This window comes from Aedes albopictus, chromosome 2 (assembly GCF_035046485.1).
Source record: "Aedes albopictus strain Foshan chromosome 2, AalbF5, whole genome shotgun sequence".
In the NCBI taxonomy this organism is placed as follows: domain Eukaryota; kingdom Metazoa; phylum Arthropoda; class Insecta; order Diptera; family Culicidae; genus Aedes; species Aedes albopictus.
In genome coordinates this window covers 418,599,866-418,612,609 of record NC_085137.1, presented here as the reverse complement: position 1 = coordinate 418,612,609, position 12,744 = coordinate 418,599,866, and the positions used below count along the sequence as shown (strand labels likewise).

At 41.6% G+C, this 12,744-nt stretch overlaps 2 protein-coding genes across 2 annotated transcripts in view; one reads left to right on the top strand and one right to left on the bottom strand.

Annotated features, from left to right (window-relative positions):
- Positions 1–12,744, bottom strand: part of LOC109426769 (protein Lilipod) — a 46,670-nt gene that overhangs the window by 21,317 nt on the left and 12,609 nt on the right. Inside the window, exons 5-6 of the mRNA XM_062848559.1 lie at positions 4,242–4,472; positions 4,090–4,158 (exon numbers count right to left, since the gene is read on the bottom strand). Coding sequence (XP_062704543.1) covers positions 4,090–4,158; positions 4,242–4,472 — 300 coding nt within the window. The remainder of the gene's footprint in view (positions 1–4,089; positions 4,159–4,241; positions 4,473–12,744) is intronic.
- Positions 2,180–3,474, top strand: LOC109426770 (tetratricopeptide repeat protein 12). The gene is made up of 2 exons (XM_019702306.3): positions 2,180–2,694; positions 2,761–3,474. The coding sequence occupies exons 1-2, from the start codon at positions 2,564–2,566 to the stop codon at positions 3,431–3,433; spliced, it is 804 nt and encodes a 267-aa protein (XP_019557851.2). The 5' UTR covers positions 2,180–2,563; the 3' UTR covers positions 3,434–3,474.

Genomic DNA, 12,744 nt, shown 5'->3' with positions numbered 1-12,744 from the left:
ACTGTCTTCCGTCATGTTATGTACAATGACCGTACAATTGACTTGCTGACAGATAAAACTATGGTAGCTACCAGGTGGAGAGAGCACTTTGAGCCGTTGAATGAAAAGAAAGTTAGCGGATCGATGAACAGAAATAACACGGTAGTGATCAGCTGGACAAAAATTTTCAGCATATTCTGTTAAAGATATGGGAAGAAAAAGAACTACCTACTAGCTGGCTGGGGTCCTCATTTGTCCTATTTACAAAAAGGGGACGCAGACTGGACTGCATCAATTACCGAGGAATAACATTTCTCAACTCGGCGTACAATATTATGTCATAGGTTCTGTTCAACAGATTAAGACCGTTTTAGAAGTCCTTTGTTGATGAATACCAAATTGTGTTTCGTGAGCAAGGATCAACGATAGATCATATGTTTACCCTCGATAAGCCTAGATTACGTTTGATAGATCGAAATAAAGCGTACGGGTTGCGGATGAGAAGTGTTTCAACGTCCTTCGTAACCTTAAAAGTATTGAAGCATAGTGGTGCGCTGTCGAACTTGTTGCAATATTTCTTGATGGTGCTATTTAGATTTATGCGTTAACCCACGAGCGATCGCGCTGTTGTATTTTGTACCACACGTTGAAAAAATCTCGCTTTTTGTACTCAGCATTAGCGTGGTGCTGATGCAGGTAGTCAACCGCGCGAGTTACGGAAAGTTAACAATGCGAAAAAGATTTTCTGCGGCCTTTATAAACAACCAGCTGGGATGAAAAAAATGCCAGAAGAACGGCAGGCAAAGATAATATTCAGTAGAGAAGCAGGGAGAGGCCAACGTCTTCGTGGCAGGCCACGCACAAGATGGATGGTTGCGGTTGAAGAGGACCTAAGTGCTTTTAACATCCAGGGGAACTGGAAGTGATTGACCTATGATCAAGTCCAGTGGAGAAGGATGTTTCGTTCAGCGTAGATTCAACAGAGCGAATTTTAGACCACTAAATATCTGAGTATCCAAGTTAATGTAGGAGTTTGAACGGGGGTTATTTGGAATTGCTGATGTGGTATAAAGCAATTACACCAGAAGATATATAGAAAAGGTTCGGGCAGCATTGTTTCGCACACGAAAGTATCTGTGATAACAATGCATAAGAATTCGAAAAAATCCTCTTCCGAAAACATTTTCTGCCACACCGAGAACCGAACCTGCCGTCTTCTGATTTTTGATCCACAATCTTAAGGACAAACGTCTTGAGATCCCGCTTCAACAGTGCATCAAAACTTTAGACGCACAAATCTCAAGAAGCAACCTACAAACAACAATGCATTTTATTATTCTGTTCTTGCTCACTCGCAATAAGCTTGAAATAAAAAGCTCAGGTGCGCTGGTTTTGTTTACGAAGAGATTTGTGCCCTCGAAATCGTGAGTAGGTGCCAAAGTCAGCCATTGTGGCGGCCATTTTGGGATTCTAACAAGTCTGTCCTTAATCACCAGGCACACTGTAGACCTCAAGGATGGAAGAAAATCACTTCTAACGATAAATGATATACACGATACGAACAATCAAAGATAGCCGTTGCTCATGCGGTAGCATGATACGATACCCTCGCACAGTGCCCGTATCACAGAGCAATCAAAGTATCTGATGCACGCTTTATCGCGGGATCTATCGTTATCGGATCATGTTACAAGTCGCGATAAACTTTATTCATCACGATTAATGCCACTTATACACCCGGAACCCGAATTCATGACCAGGAATATAACATTCACATGCATATCGTGAAGCTTCAGCAATAAGAATACACAAAAAGTGACCGAAAATCGAAATTTATCATTTCGACTTCATGATAACGATCGCATCGCGGCCGCACATGCCGAGCGATTCATTATTCGCGGAGCATGGTTTGTTATGAATGCTTGACGACAAAATTCTATCGTTGTTGCTATGATCGCGCGATGCCTTCCAACCGCGACACATTTGGGATCCTATCATGATCACTAGATTTCCATTTCCATCCTTGGTAGACCTTATTTAAACTTTAAAAACAGTTAATGATGCTGCAATTGAAAGTCATAATAGGTCAATACATGTTATGTTTGTTCTCAAACATGTCAAATTCTACCAACCTAAAAAAAAGTTCCAGATCTTTACCCACACACCTTCCATAATTCACCGGTAAAACAGGTGTTCAGCGGGTCCACCCAAACCCAAACAGACCCCCGCCACCACCAAACAAATTCTGTTGATGCTAGAACACGACACGATGTAAACAACCAAGTAAACACCACTCTTTGAGTCCTTTTTGGCTTCGATGATGCGACGGCGATGATGTCTGCTACAACCTTGGAAACGGCGCTGGCTGTTTTGTTATCGAAACGGTTTCTATGCTTGAACAACAAACTGTGGATTTAGGTACCGAAGAGCCCGGGACGACATAAGGTGCACTTCAGAAAGTGATTGTTTGGCATTAGACGTTCAACCTTTGATCCGTAGAGACAGAGGTGTTGGTATTTAGTGAGAGCTGATTCAGTCCTGGAGGAACGAAGTAACGCGCACCTTATCGAACACCATTCCCGTCATGGTTAGCAAAAAGGACGAGGAGGAATTTGAGGCCTCCATGAGCAAGGTGGACGAAGTGATGAAGATCCTGAATTTGATGACCAGTAACGATAAGGGCAAGCAGCAAATGGGAATCGCGTTTGCTGATCAGTAAGTACAATGAATGAAGTCTAGGGGGACAAGTGGTTATGATCCCCTAATTTCTAAACCCCTCAGATATCTGGGAGAAGACAGGAAGGACCTGGAGAAGATTGACGTCAACAACTTTATCGTTCGCGTGAACCAGGAGCGAACTGTAATAAACAGAAGTGGCGAAGAATCATTGGATAAACCGATGGCAGCCGACAAGTTTGCGTTTATGGCGGAAGTGGAGCGTGATGCCGCTAGACGGGCTTCCGAACGGAAGGAACGGGAACAGACGGCACAGGGGTTGCGGCGGGCAGGAAACCGAGCCTTTCGTCGAGGGGAATACGAAAAGGCAATCAGCATGTACACGAAAGCCATCGACCAGATCCGAGACAGCCCAATATTGTACAATAACCGAGCGTTGGCGTACATCAAGATACAGATGTGCAAGCGAGCGATAATTGATTGCGACTTCGTAATTAGCAAGTTGGATGAAAAGAATTTGCGCTCTTGGATATATAGGGCACAAGGTTACTACTTGCTGGGGGAGACGAGAGCTTATGAGAAGAGTATTTCTGAAGCAAAGAAGAACAATCCGAAAGAGTTGGACTATATCGACCGAATCGTGCTGGAGATTGAAGGAAGCGCTGGGCCGGAGGCGGGGACTACCGAGGAATCTGGAGCAACTGGCGGAGGAGGTGATAGTAAGGATCGCACCCTTCCGATGGATGATGTACAATCAAATTCTTCTGCTGAAATTTGAAGTAATGTTAATATTTCAAAAATGATTACAATAAAGCGCTTCTATTTTCCACTCATAATTTTGAACATAATTATAGAAACAATGCTGACAAATCCCGAACTTATAGCGCACAATGAATCTATTGATAAAATATTTAAAATACTACACAGGAATTGCAGCAATACTTCTTTAGCTCAGTAGTTATACTCGCAACTATTTTCTAGGTAAGTGAAAATTTCCCAAAAATTATGAAAAAAATATAAATTAGATTCTATCTGTTTATATTTTTGTTACAGTAACAGTTAATAATACATTCATCATTTATGAAACATAAAAACGACGACACCAACAATAAAGTGAACATTCTTCTTAATTAGATAAAAATAGACCAATTATCTAAGCAGTGACTCACTCCCATCCCAACAAGTCGCATCCTAATCTTGGGTGGTTTCCAGTGTTCTATTTTACACATTTATCGACAAAACTTTCAACGGGTTTGTAACTTTTACTTCGACAAGGGTAAGGCGCAAAAACGCATCAACAACAACTATAGCAGCGCAAGGAAGTCGGCGAACCACTTATTGGCGTGATGCGGTTTTGTGCCCGACCCTGTTTGTTGTTGAATCATTATTCGACGTCACGCAACCGTGGCGAAATCTGATTGCCAACTAACTTACCTAACAATAAAAGTACTCCTAAAAATGATACACATGAGTATAGAAATGGCAGATGATATTTTCCCAGGTCTGAAATGACAAAGAAAAAGACACGTTCGTTGGCATAAAATTGATGAGAAGAGAACAAAATACCGCATCGCGTCAATACTCACTGAACAGCGCCTGGAAGGTGTTCCGTTCGGGATCGCGTAGCGCCGAGATGACATATGTCATGCCAAACACGATGAACGCCAGCAGCGAGAACACGGTGAATGTCTCGTAGACCCGTGCCATCAGGCCCTTCTTGTGGCCGCTGAAGCCGGAGGACTCGGTAAATAGGTAGGAAAACGGAAGCAACACAAACAGGGCCAAGTTGGAGAACAGGAACACGTGATTCCATAGACCTAGAATGATATGGAAATTCATTGTTACTACAAACACTCTCGATCAAAAGTTTGGGGTCACCCTTGTAATTTATGGTGTACAATGTACACTGTACATATTAGCTAAAAGTTTGGGGACATTTCGCGAGACATTGAAAATGGTTTGTTAATTTATTCGTCGTCTTTCATTTAATTTAAATGAGGGGTGACCCCTCATTTAGCCGAGGCGGTAAACGCACGGGTATTCAGCATGACCATGCTGAGGGTGACGGGTTCGATTCCCGATCGGTCCAGGATCTTTTCGTAAAGGAAATTTCCTTGACTTCCTTGGGCATAGAGTATCTTCGTGCCTGCCACACGATATACACATGTAAAATGGTCATTGGCAGAGGAAGCTCTCAGTTAATAACTGTGGAAGTGCTCATAGAACACTAAGCTGAGAAGCAGACTTTGTCCCAGTGAGGACGTTACGCCAAGAAGAGGAGGAGGGTGACCCCAAACACATTTATTGACTACCTTTTCTTCTAGATATTCTTTATTAAGTTTAGAAAAGGCGATTGGAGCAAAGAGACAATAGATTTTATTACACACCACTGAAACATAGGCATCGTTAATAAGTCAAAAACTAATGATCTTAGAACTCAGAGTTTTCGTTTGGAAAACAGATTAAATTATTTTTTCTTAAAAGGTTATGCTTAAGGCGAAACTGGAAGCATTTCCTCACTTTTTTGTTTTCTTTTATTAAATAACGAAGCAATATTTTTTAAATCGGTTTTTGTGCACATGTAGAGTATGGATCAAGGTATCTTCTGATTTTTTTGTAGTGGAAAATGTTTTTCGTTTTTGCAGAAACCATTTTTGAACAAAATACCACAAAAAAATGGTTTCTGCAAAAAGGGAAAACATTTTCCACCTCAAAAAAAATTTTTTTTTTTTTTTGAAAGGTTCCTAGCGGCACGCCGACGGACGTAGAAACCTCTCCCATCACTGTACGCACAAGCGTCTCGCGTTTGCGCGGACAACGACAGTTCACTAGGCCTTTGGCAGAGAAGAGAAGGGCATCTCAGAACAAACCGAACACACGAAAAGTGATAAATTTTTGGCGTGAAAAATCGACTCGATTTATTTTGTTTCTGCCCATTTCGTTTCCGTCGTGTATAAACGTCAAAACAACTGCATGGCTCAAAGTGTATTGATTATTTCAGGTATAATCAAAATAAATGAACAGATGACGTCATATCGATGATTACTTATTAGCGTGGTTCAAAAAATCGTTTTTGCTCCACACCGCTTATTCGATTCCTAATCAGATTATATGCCTTCTCCCAAAATTTGAGCTCATTTGGTTGAAAATTGAGACTGCACAAGCCCTTCAAAGTTTGTATGGGAATTACTATGGGAAAACGATGTTTTTCATTCAATCGACCGTAGCATTTCCCCAAGTGCCCTAGTGGGTTAGTTGACCCTTGGTAATCCTAGGCTACTCTATCAGCTACAACTTTGCCGAAGACCTCATTCAAATTGGAGGCCTTATTAATTAGTTACCGATTTTTATCCAGAATCGAAATCTTTACTCATGATGGTTAAACTATTCGGCGGGCATCACTGCATTTTGCAGTGAAACATAGTAGCCATGATTTCAGTGTGCTATCTTTGGCGCCATATGCAGCAATGTTGCCTGCTGGGAAGCTGGAGGATCACTGTTTAAGTTCGTCCAGTTGGATACAAATCGATAACTAATTAATGAGGCGTCCGATTTGAATGCGGTCTTCGGCAAAGTTGTAGCTGATAGAGTAGCCTAGGATTACCAAGGGTCGACTAACCCACTAGGGCACTTGGGGAAATGCTACGGTCGATTGAATGAAAAACATCGTTTTCCCATAGTAATTCCCATACAAACTTTGAAGGGCTTGTGCAGTCTCAATTTTCAACCAAATGAGCTCAAATTTTGGGAGAAGGCATATAATCTGGTAAGGAATCAAATAAGCGGTGTGGAGCAAAAACGATTTTTTGAACCACGCTATTACTTATCTTATTCTTCGAAATTTTGTTTCATTGAGAGCATATCAATTGTTGTTATGACCACTATTACAATAATATGGTACACGTAGAAAAGGTGTTTTTTGCAATTGCAGGCTGTTATAAAGCATAACAATGATGTTATTCCTTTTTTTCTCAATTATCATAACGATTTTATACATATTCCCATCACTATTGTATAGCGTACCCTATTTACGGTTTTAAGAGATAAGCAACTTTGTCTGTGTCCCCGAAATACATTGTAATTAAACAATTTTTTTGCGAATCAGTTTTTGAGTTGTTGTACCTGCCTCCGAAATACTTTGCTTTTTCGTGTCAACACGGTTGAAATTTTCCGTGTAAAAAGTGTGGCTTCAACCGCTAGGTGTCGCGACCAACAGCATGAAATATTTATCAATTTCTGACTCGGGAGATGGCCTTCTCTTCTCTGCCTTTGGATAGGATAGAGTTAGACCTGTGCGCCGACTTTATTTTGCTCGGCGGTGGCGTGAGGGCCATTATTGGCCGGCGGCGGCGGCGTCATCGGCGTCACGCCGGTGGCAGCTTTCGGCGGCGGCGGCGGCGGCGTGAATCGGCGTGGCCAAAATTTGACTGTAATGTCAACATTTGCGAATCGAAGAAGTTGTCTTTGATGTATAATTTGTAGTCCAGTTTTTGCTTTTCATAACCATTGATGACATGCCAGTACACAGGATGAAGTATTTAACCAAAAAGAAACCAATGCTCAAACATCTTGTTTGACTCGATCTAATTTTCATTAGTGTCAAGCAGATGTTTTTTCTTCAGTTCATTTGTCAAATATTTGACCCTGTGTACTTATAACCTTACGTTTGAATGAACTGAACACCTTTTTATTCCTGTTCGGGTCCGTCAATGTGGTCAGTAATTCGACCTATACCCGTATCCGTTTTAGTGCATGTTGCATTACTCCATTGCAAATTAAGGGCAAAAATACAGTTTTGCTACAGTTTTCGTTTTGTTTTCTTAGAACCTTAGATTTCCGGGAATTATCTCCAAAAGAATTCCAGAAGGAGCCTGGAGGAATCCATGAAGAAACTTCTGGAACAATCCCTACAAGAACTGCTGCATGAAACCCTTAAGAAACTTCTGCTAGTTCAAGAATTTCTCTTAGAGAGATCCCTGGAAAAACTTATGAAGAATTCCCTAAGGAATTCCTAGAGGATTCCTCAAGAGAATTCCAACAGGAATCCCCTGAGGAATTTCAGAAGGAATCCCCAATGTAAATTTAGGAGTTATCTCGGAAAGAGTTCCAGGAGGAATGCTCGTAGGAATTCCATGAGGGAGCCCTGGAAGAAGTACAAATTAATTTCCCGCAGAAATTGCACAAGGAAATCCCAAAAGAGTTCCAAGCAAATTCCAGCAGTAATCTCCAAAGGAATCCTAACAGGAATGTCAGAAAGAATCCTCGAAAGTATTCCAGTGGGAATTTCAAAGTGAATTCGAGAAAGAATCCCGTAAGGATTTCTAGGAGGAATCTACGAAAAATATCCAAGAGGAATCTCTAAAGGAATTCCAGGAGAAATCCCTGATGGATTTCTAGGAGGACCTACCGAAAGAATTTCAAGAGGAATCCTTGAAGGAATTCTAGAAGGAATCCCCGAAGAAATTTGAAGTGAAACCCCAAAAGGAATTCTAGGAGGAAACCTCAAAGGAATTCCAGAAGAAATCTCTGGAAAAAATCAGGAAGAATCCTCGTTGAAGTCCAGGAGGAATCCCTGAAAAAATCCAGGAAGAATCAACGATGGAATTTTAGGAGGAATACTCGAAGGAAATTCAGGAGAAATCCCCGAAGGATTTCCAAAAGGAACGCCAGAAGAAATCTCCGAACGAAGTCCAGGAGGTATACCCGACGGAATTCCAGAAGAAATCCCTGCAGGAATCCCAGGGGGAACCCCCTTAAGGAATTCCGAGAGGAATCTCTGAAGGAACTCTAAGCGGAATCCTCGAAGGAGTTTCAAGAGGAGGAACCCCTGAAGAAATCCCCGAAAGAACTCTGTGAGGAATTCCCGCAGCAATTCCAAGAGAAAATCACGAGAGAATACCAGCGCGTATCTCAAAGGAGTTCAAGCAGGACACCAAAGAAATTCCAGCAAAAATCCTTAAAATAATTTCAATGGGAATTTCAAGGAGGATTCAAGAAATAACCCCCAAAGAATTTTGAAGTAAAACCAACGAAATATATCCAGGAGGAATCTTTATATAAATTCCGGGGAAAATCTAATAGGACCGAAGGAATTACAAGAGGAATCCCCGAAAGAATTCCAGGAGAACTCAGGAAGGAGGACTCACCGAAGGAATTCCAGAAAGAAACCCCGAAGAAATTCTGGGAGGAATCCCATGAGGAATCTCCGGAGAAATTGGAAGGGAAAGCTCCAAAGGATTTCCAAGAGGAAACGCCGAAGAAATTACAGGAGGAATCCCAGAAACAACTCTAGAAGGAATCTCCGAAGAAACTCCAGGATGAATCCCCGGAGGAATTCAACGAGAAATCCCTGGAAAAAGTCCAGGAGGAATTTCCGAAGGAATCTTTGGAAGAATTCTATTAGGAATCCGATAGCGATAGCGAAATCCTCGATAGTGGAATTCAACGAAACAGTATTTAACACGATTTTCTTTTTACTACTAAATTAATTCCAGGAGAAATGCCGAATGAATTTTAGTAGAAATTATCGAAGGAATTCCATGAGTAAATCCAAAGGAGTTCTAAGAGGAATCATCAAAGAAATTTCAGGAGAAATCCACGACCGTATCAAATGAAATATCTGAAAGAATTTCTGGTGGAACCCATGAAATAAGTTTAGGACGAATCCTCGACGGAATTCCAGAAAAGATCTCCAAGAGGAAATTCAGGAAAATTTCCTGAAGGAACTCTAGCGGAGACCCCCGAAGAAATTGTACGAGGAATCTCCGGAAGAATTCCAAGAAGCAAGTTTAAGTTTTATCTTCGAATTCCCGATGGAATCCCGTAGGAATTCCAGGAGGAATCCCCAAAGGAAGTCCAGGAGAAATCCCCAAAGGAAGTCCAGGAGGAATCCACGACGGAATATCAGGAGGAATCCTTGAAAGAATTTCAGGAGGAATTCTTGAAGGAAGTCTAGGAGGAAACCCTGAAGGAAATCTAGGAAGAATCCCCGTAGGAATTCCAAGAGGAATCCTCGAAATAATTCCAGGAGAAATTTCCAAATGATTTCTTTGAAGAATCTCCTGATAAATTCCAGGAGGAATTCCCGTAGAAATTTCAGGAGGAATGCTCGAAGGAATCTCATGAGGAACCTCTGAAGGAAGTCCTAGAGGAATCCCAGAAGAAATTACAGGGGAAATCCCCGAAAGAATTCCTGTAGCAATCTCCGAACAATTTCCAGGTGGAATTCTTGAAGGATTTTCAGCGGAATCTCCCGAGGGAATCTTTCTGGGTAGAGAGATCCCTGCAGGATTTCCAGAAGGAATCCCCGAAAGATTGTCAGGAGGAGTCCCCAAAAGAATTCCTTGAGGAATTCCAGAAGGAAATGCTTGAGGAATTCTTGTAGAAACTCCATAAGAGATCCCACAAAAATCTCCTGGAGATATGCTTGTTTATATTTCTAATTTTTGAATGGATTTCTGTAGGAATCCCTGAACAAACTTCTAGGGGAATCCTTGGATCCTCCTCAGAAGGAACTCCTGGATCTCTCGGAAAGAACTCCTGGAGACATTTCTGAACTTCTGAAGGAATCCCTGAAGAAATTCAGGAGGAACCTCTGAAGAAACATCTGCATGAATCCCGATAACTTCTAGAGGTATCTATGAAGGAACTCTAGGACTTATTTCAGTAAGAACTTCTGTATGAATTTCTAAAAGAACGTTATAAAATAGCTGTATTCGAATTTTGTCAAGACTAGAAAAGCCATTTCAAAGTTAAATTCTATCGCAGTCGAATCCAAAAATCGTTAACTGCTGTGAGAGAAAACTCAATCCGTTCGACAACCATTGTTCGACAGAACAACAATGAACGAAAAATCGGAAATAGTTGAGTTCCTGAGGAAGATACCAAATGTAACCGAAACGTCGGACAAGATTAAATAGCTGTATTTGAGATTTGTCAAGACTGGAAAAGCTATTACAAAGTCAAATGAACATCAGAAGGAATCCCTGCAGGAACTCCTATACTTATGTCTTACGCCGTTTGTTAGAATTCCCGAAAGAACTTCTAACGAAACTCTTGATGGATCTCCAGGAGGCATCTATGAATCCTCCTGAAAGAATCTCTGAAGGGACTTCTGAAAGATTACCCGAGCGAACTCCTGTTGAAGTAGCTCAGAGAACCTCTGAAGGAATTCCTAATGAACTCCTGAAGGAACTCCTGAAGAGGTTACCGAAGGAACTTCTGGATCATTCCTTGTAAGAAGTACTATACTGCATGAATCCTCGAAAATGTTCATGAATTAATCTATGGAGGAACTTCTGTAGGAATATCAGAAGGAACTCCTAGATAAATCCCTAAAGAACTGCTGAAAGAATTTCTGAAAATTTTCCATGAGGCATACCGAGAGGAATCCCTGAAGGAATTTCAGGAGGGATTGTTGAAAAAAATCCAGGAGGAATTTCCTGAAGGTACCCTTGATGGAACTTTTGGAGTGGTTTCTGAAGAACACTGAGCGCCAGGAGGAACCCGTTGTTGAAATTCTAGAGGAATTCCTGAGAGATCTCCTAGAGGAATCTCTGAAGAAACTCCTGGACTATTTCCTGAAGGAACTCCTGAAGGGAAAGGGAATTCAGTAAACTTATACTAGGTTCCAGGTCACTGTGGCATTGAAGGGAATGAAATGGCAGACGAGCTTGCTAAAAGTGGTTCCAATTTACAGTTTGCTGGCCCAGAACCATTCTGTGGTATATCAAACTGTACAATTAAAATGGACCTGAAACGCTGGGCTGAGCAGAGGGTGATATCCAATTGGATGGATGTCAAAAATGGCAATCAGTCAAATTTATAACACCAAATGCTTATAAAACCAAAAAGCTCTTAGAGCTCAACAAGAGAGCTCTATGTACATACACTGGCCTAGTAACTGGACACTGCCCGAGCAGGTATCACTTGAAAAATATTGGCCATATTCAGAGTGATATCTGTCGTTTCTGTAATACGGAACGTGAAACCTCGGAACATCTGCTTTGCAGTTGTGGTGCTTTATACACGCGCAGGCAAAGATTTCTAAATAGTGGTTGCTTGCAACCCAGTGAGATCTGGTCTACAAAACCTGGGAAGTTCTTGGAGTTTATCAATTCCATTGCACCTGACTGGGAGACGACGCGTCGTGGCAGTAGCTGATTACTTGGCACATGGTAATTAGCTGGCTAGATGCGAATATCAAAACGGGACATGCCACAAAAGTTCAGCCTATTGGACGCAGTGGCTTAATTTCCCCAACAGGGGAGGAAAAAAAAACTCCTGAATGAATTCCTGAAGGAATTTCAGAAAAAAAAAATCCTGGAGAAACTCTCTAACTAATCTCTGAACGACCTCCTATGGGAACCCCTGATGAATCTTCTGGATGAACCTCGAATGTATTTCTAGGAGGCATCCTTGAATCCTCCAGAAAAAAAAAACTGAAGGTACTTCTGTCGAGATCTTCCTGAGAGATCTTCTGAAAAAAAATGCATGTTGAAACTCCTAGAGGCATCCCTGAATCTCTGAAGGAACTACTGGAGACATCTTTGAAGAAATTCCTGAAGAGAACTCTAAAGGGACTTCTGAAGAATTCTTTGATTTAGAGGAATCTTTGAAAGAAAATTAGTATTTTATCTCAACTTTATGTAAACAAAATTTTGTTCGTGCACTGATCACCGGCGTGAAAAATGAAAATTGGCGGCGTGACAAACATCGGCGTATGGCGCGCCGCCGATACTGCGGTCGGCGTTGGCGTGGGGCAAAAAGTGTCGGCGGCGGCGGCGTGGCGCGGCGGCGCACAGGTCTAGATAGAGTACGTAATCCTTCAGAAGCAGTTCACCAGCCGTGCACGGAACATGTCGTCCAGTAAGACACTGTTGCGTACTGACTCAGAAGGTTACGGTAGAAGGTGTGAAAGTTTCGGTTTTGTCATATGGTCAATTTTGTATTTGTTTTTTTTTTGTCATGTCAAGCTTTAAAGAATGTTATTGTTCATATTTATGCTGTGCCCTATAATTCAGTAATCTTTGGTGTGCCTATGATCTGTTAGATAGTCGATGTGTTTGTTATGTCCATTTTCGTTGATCC

Bases quoted from the DNA above. Each gene is read 5' to 3' on its own strand.
- LOC109426770 (XM_019702306.3), top strand. From the start codon at position 2,564: ATGGTTAGCAAAAAGGACGAGGAGGAATTTGAGGCCTCCATGAGCAAG. The intron at 2,695-2,760 runs GTAAGTACAATG...TAAACCCCTCAG, and splicing joins GGAATCGCGTTTGCTGATCA to ATATCTGGGAGAAGACAGGA.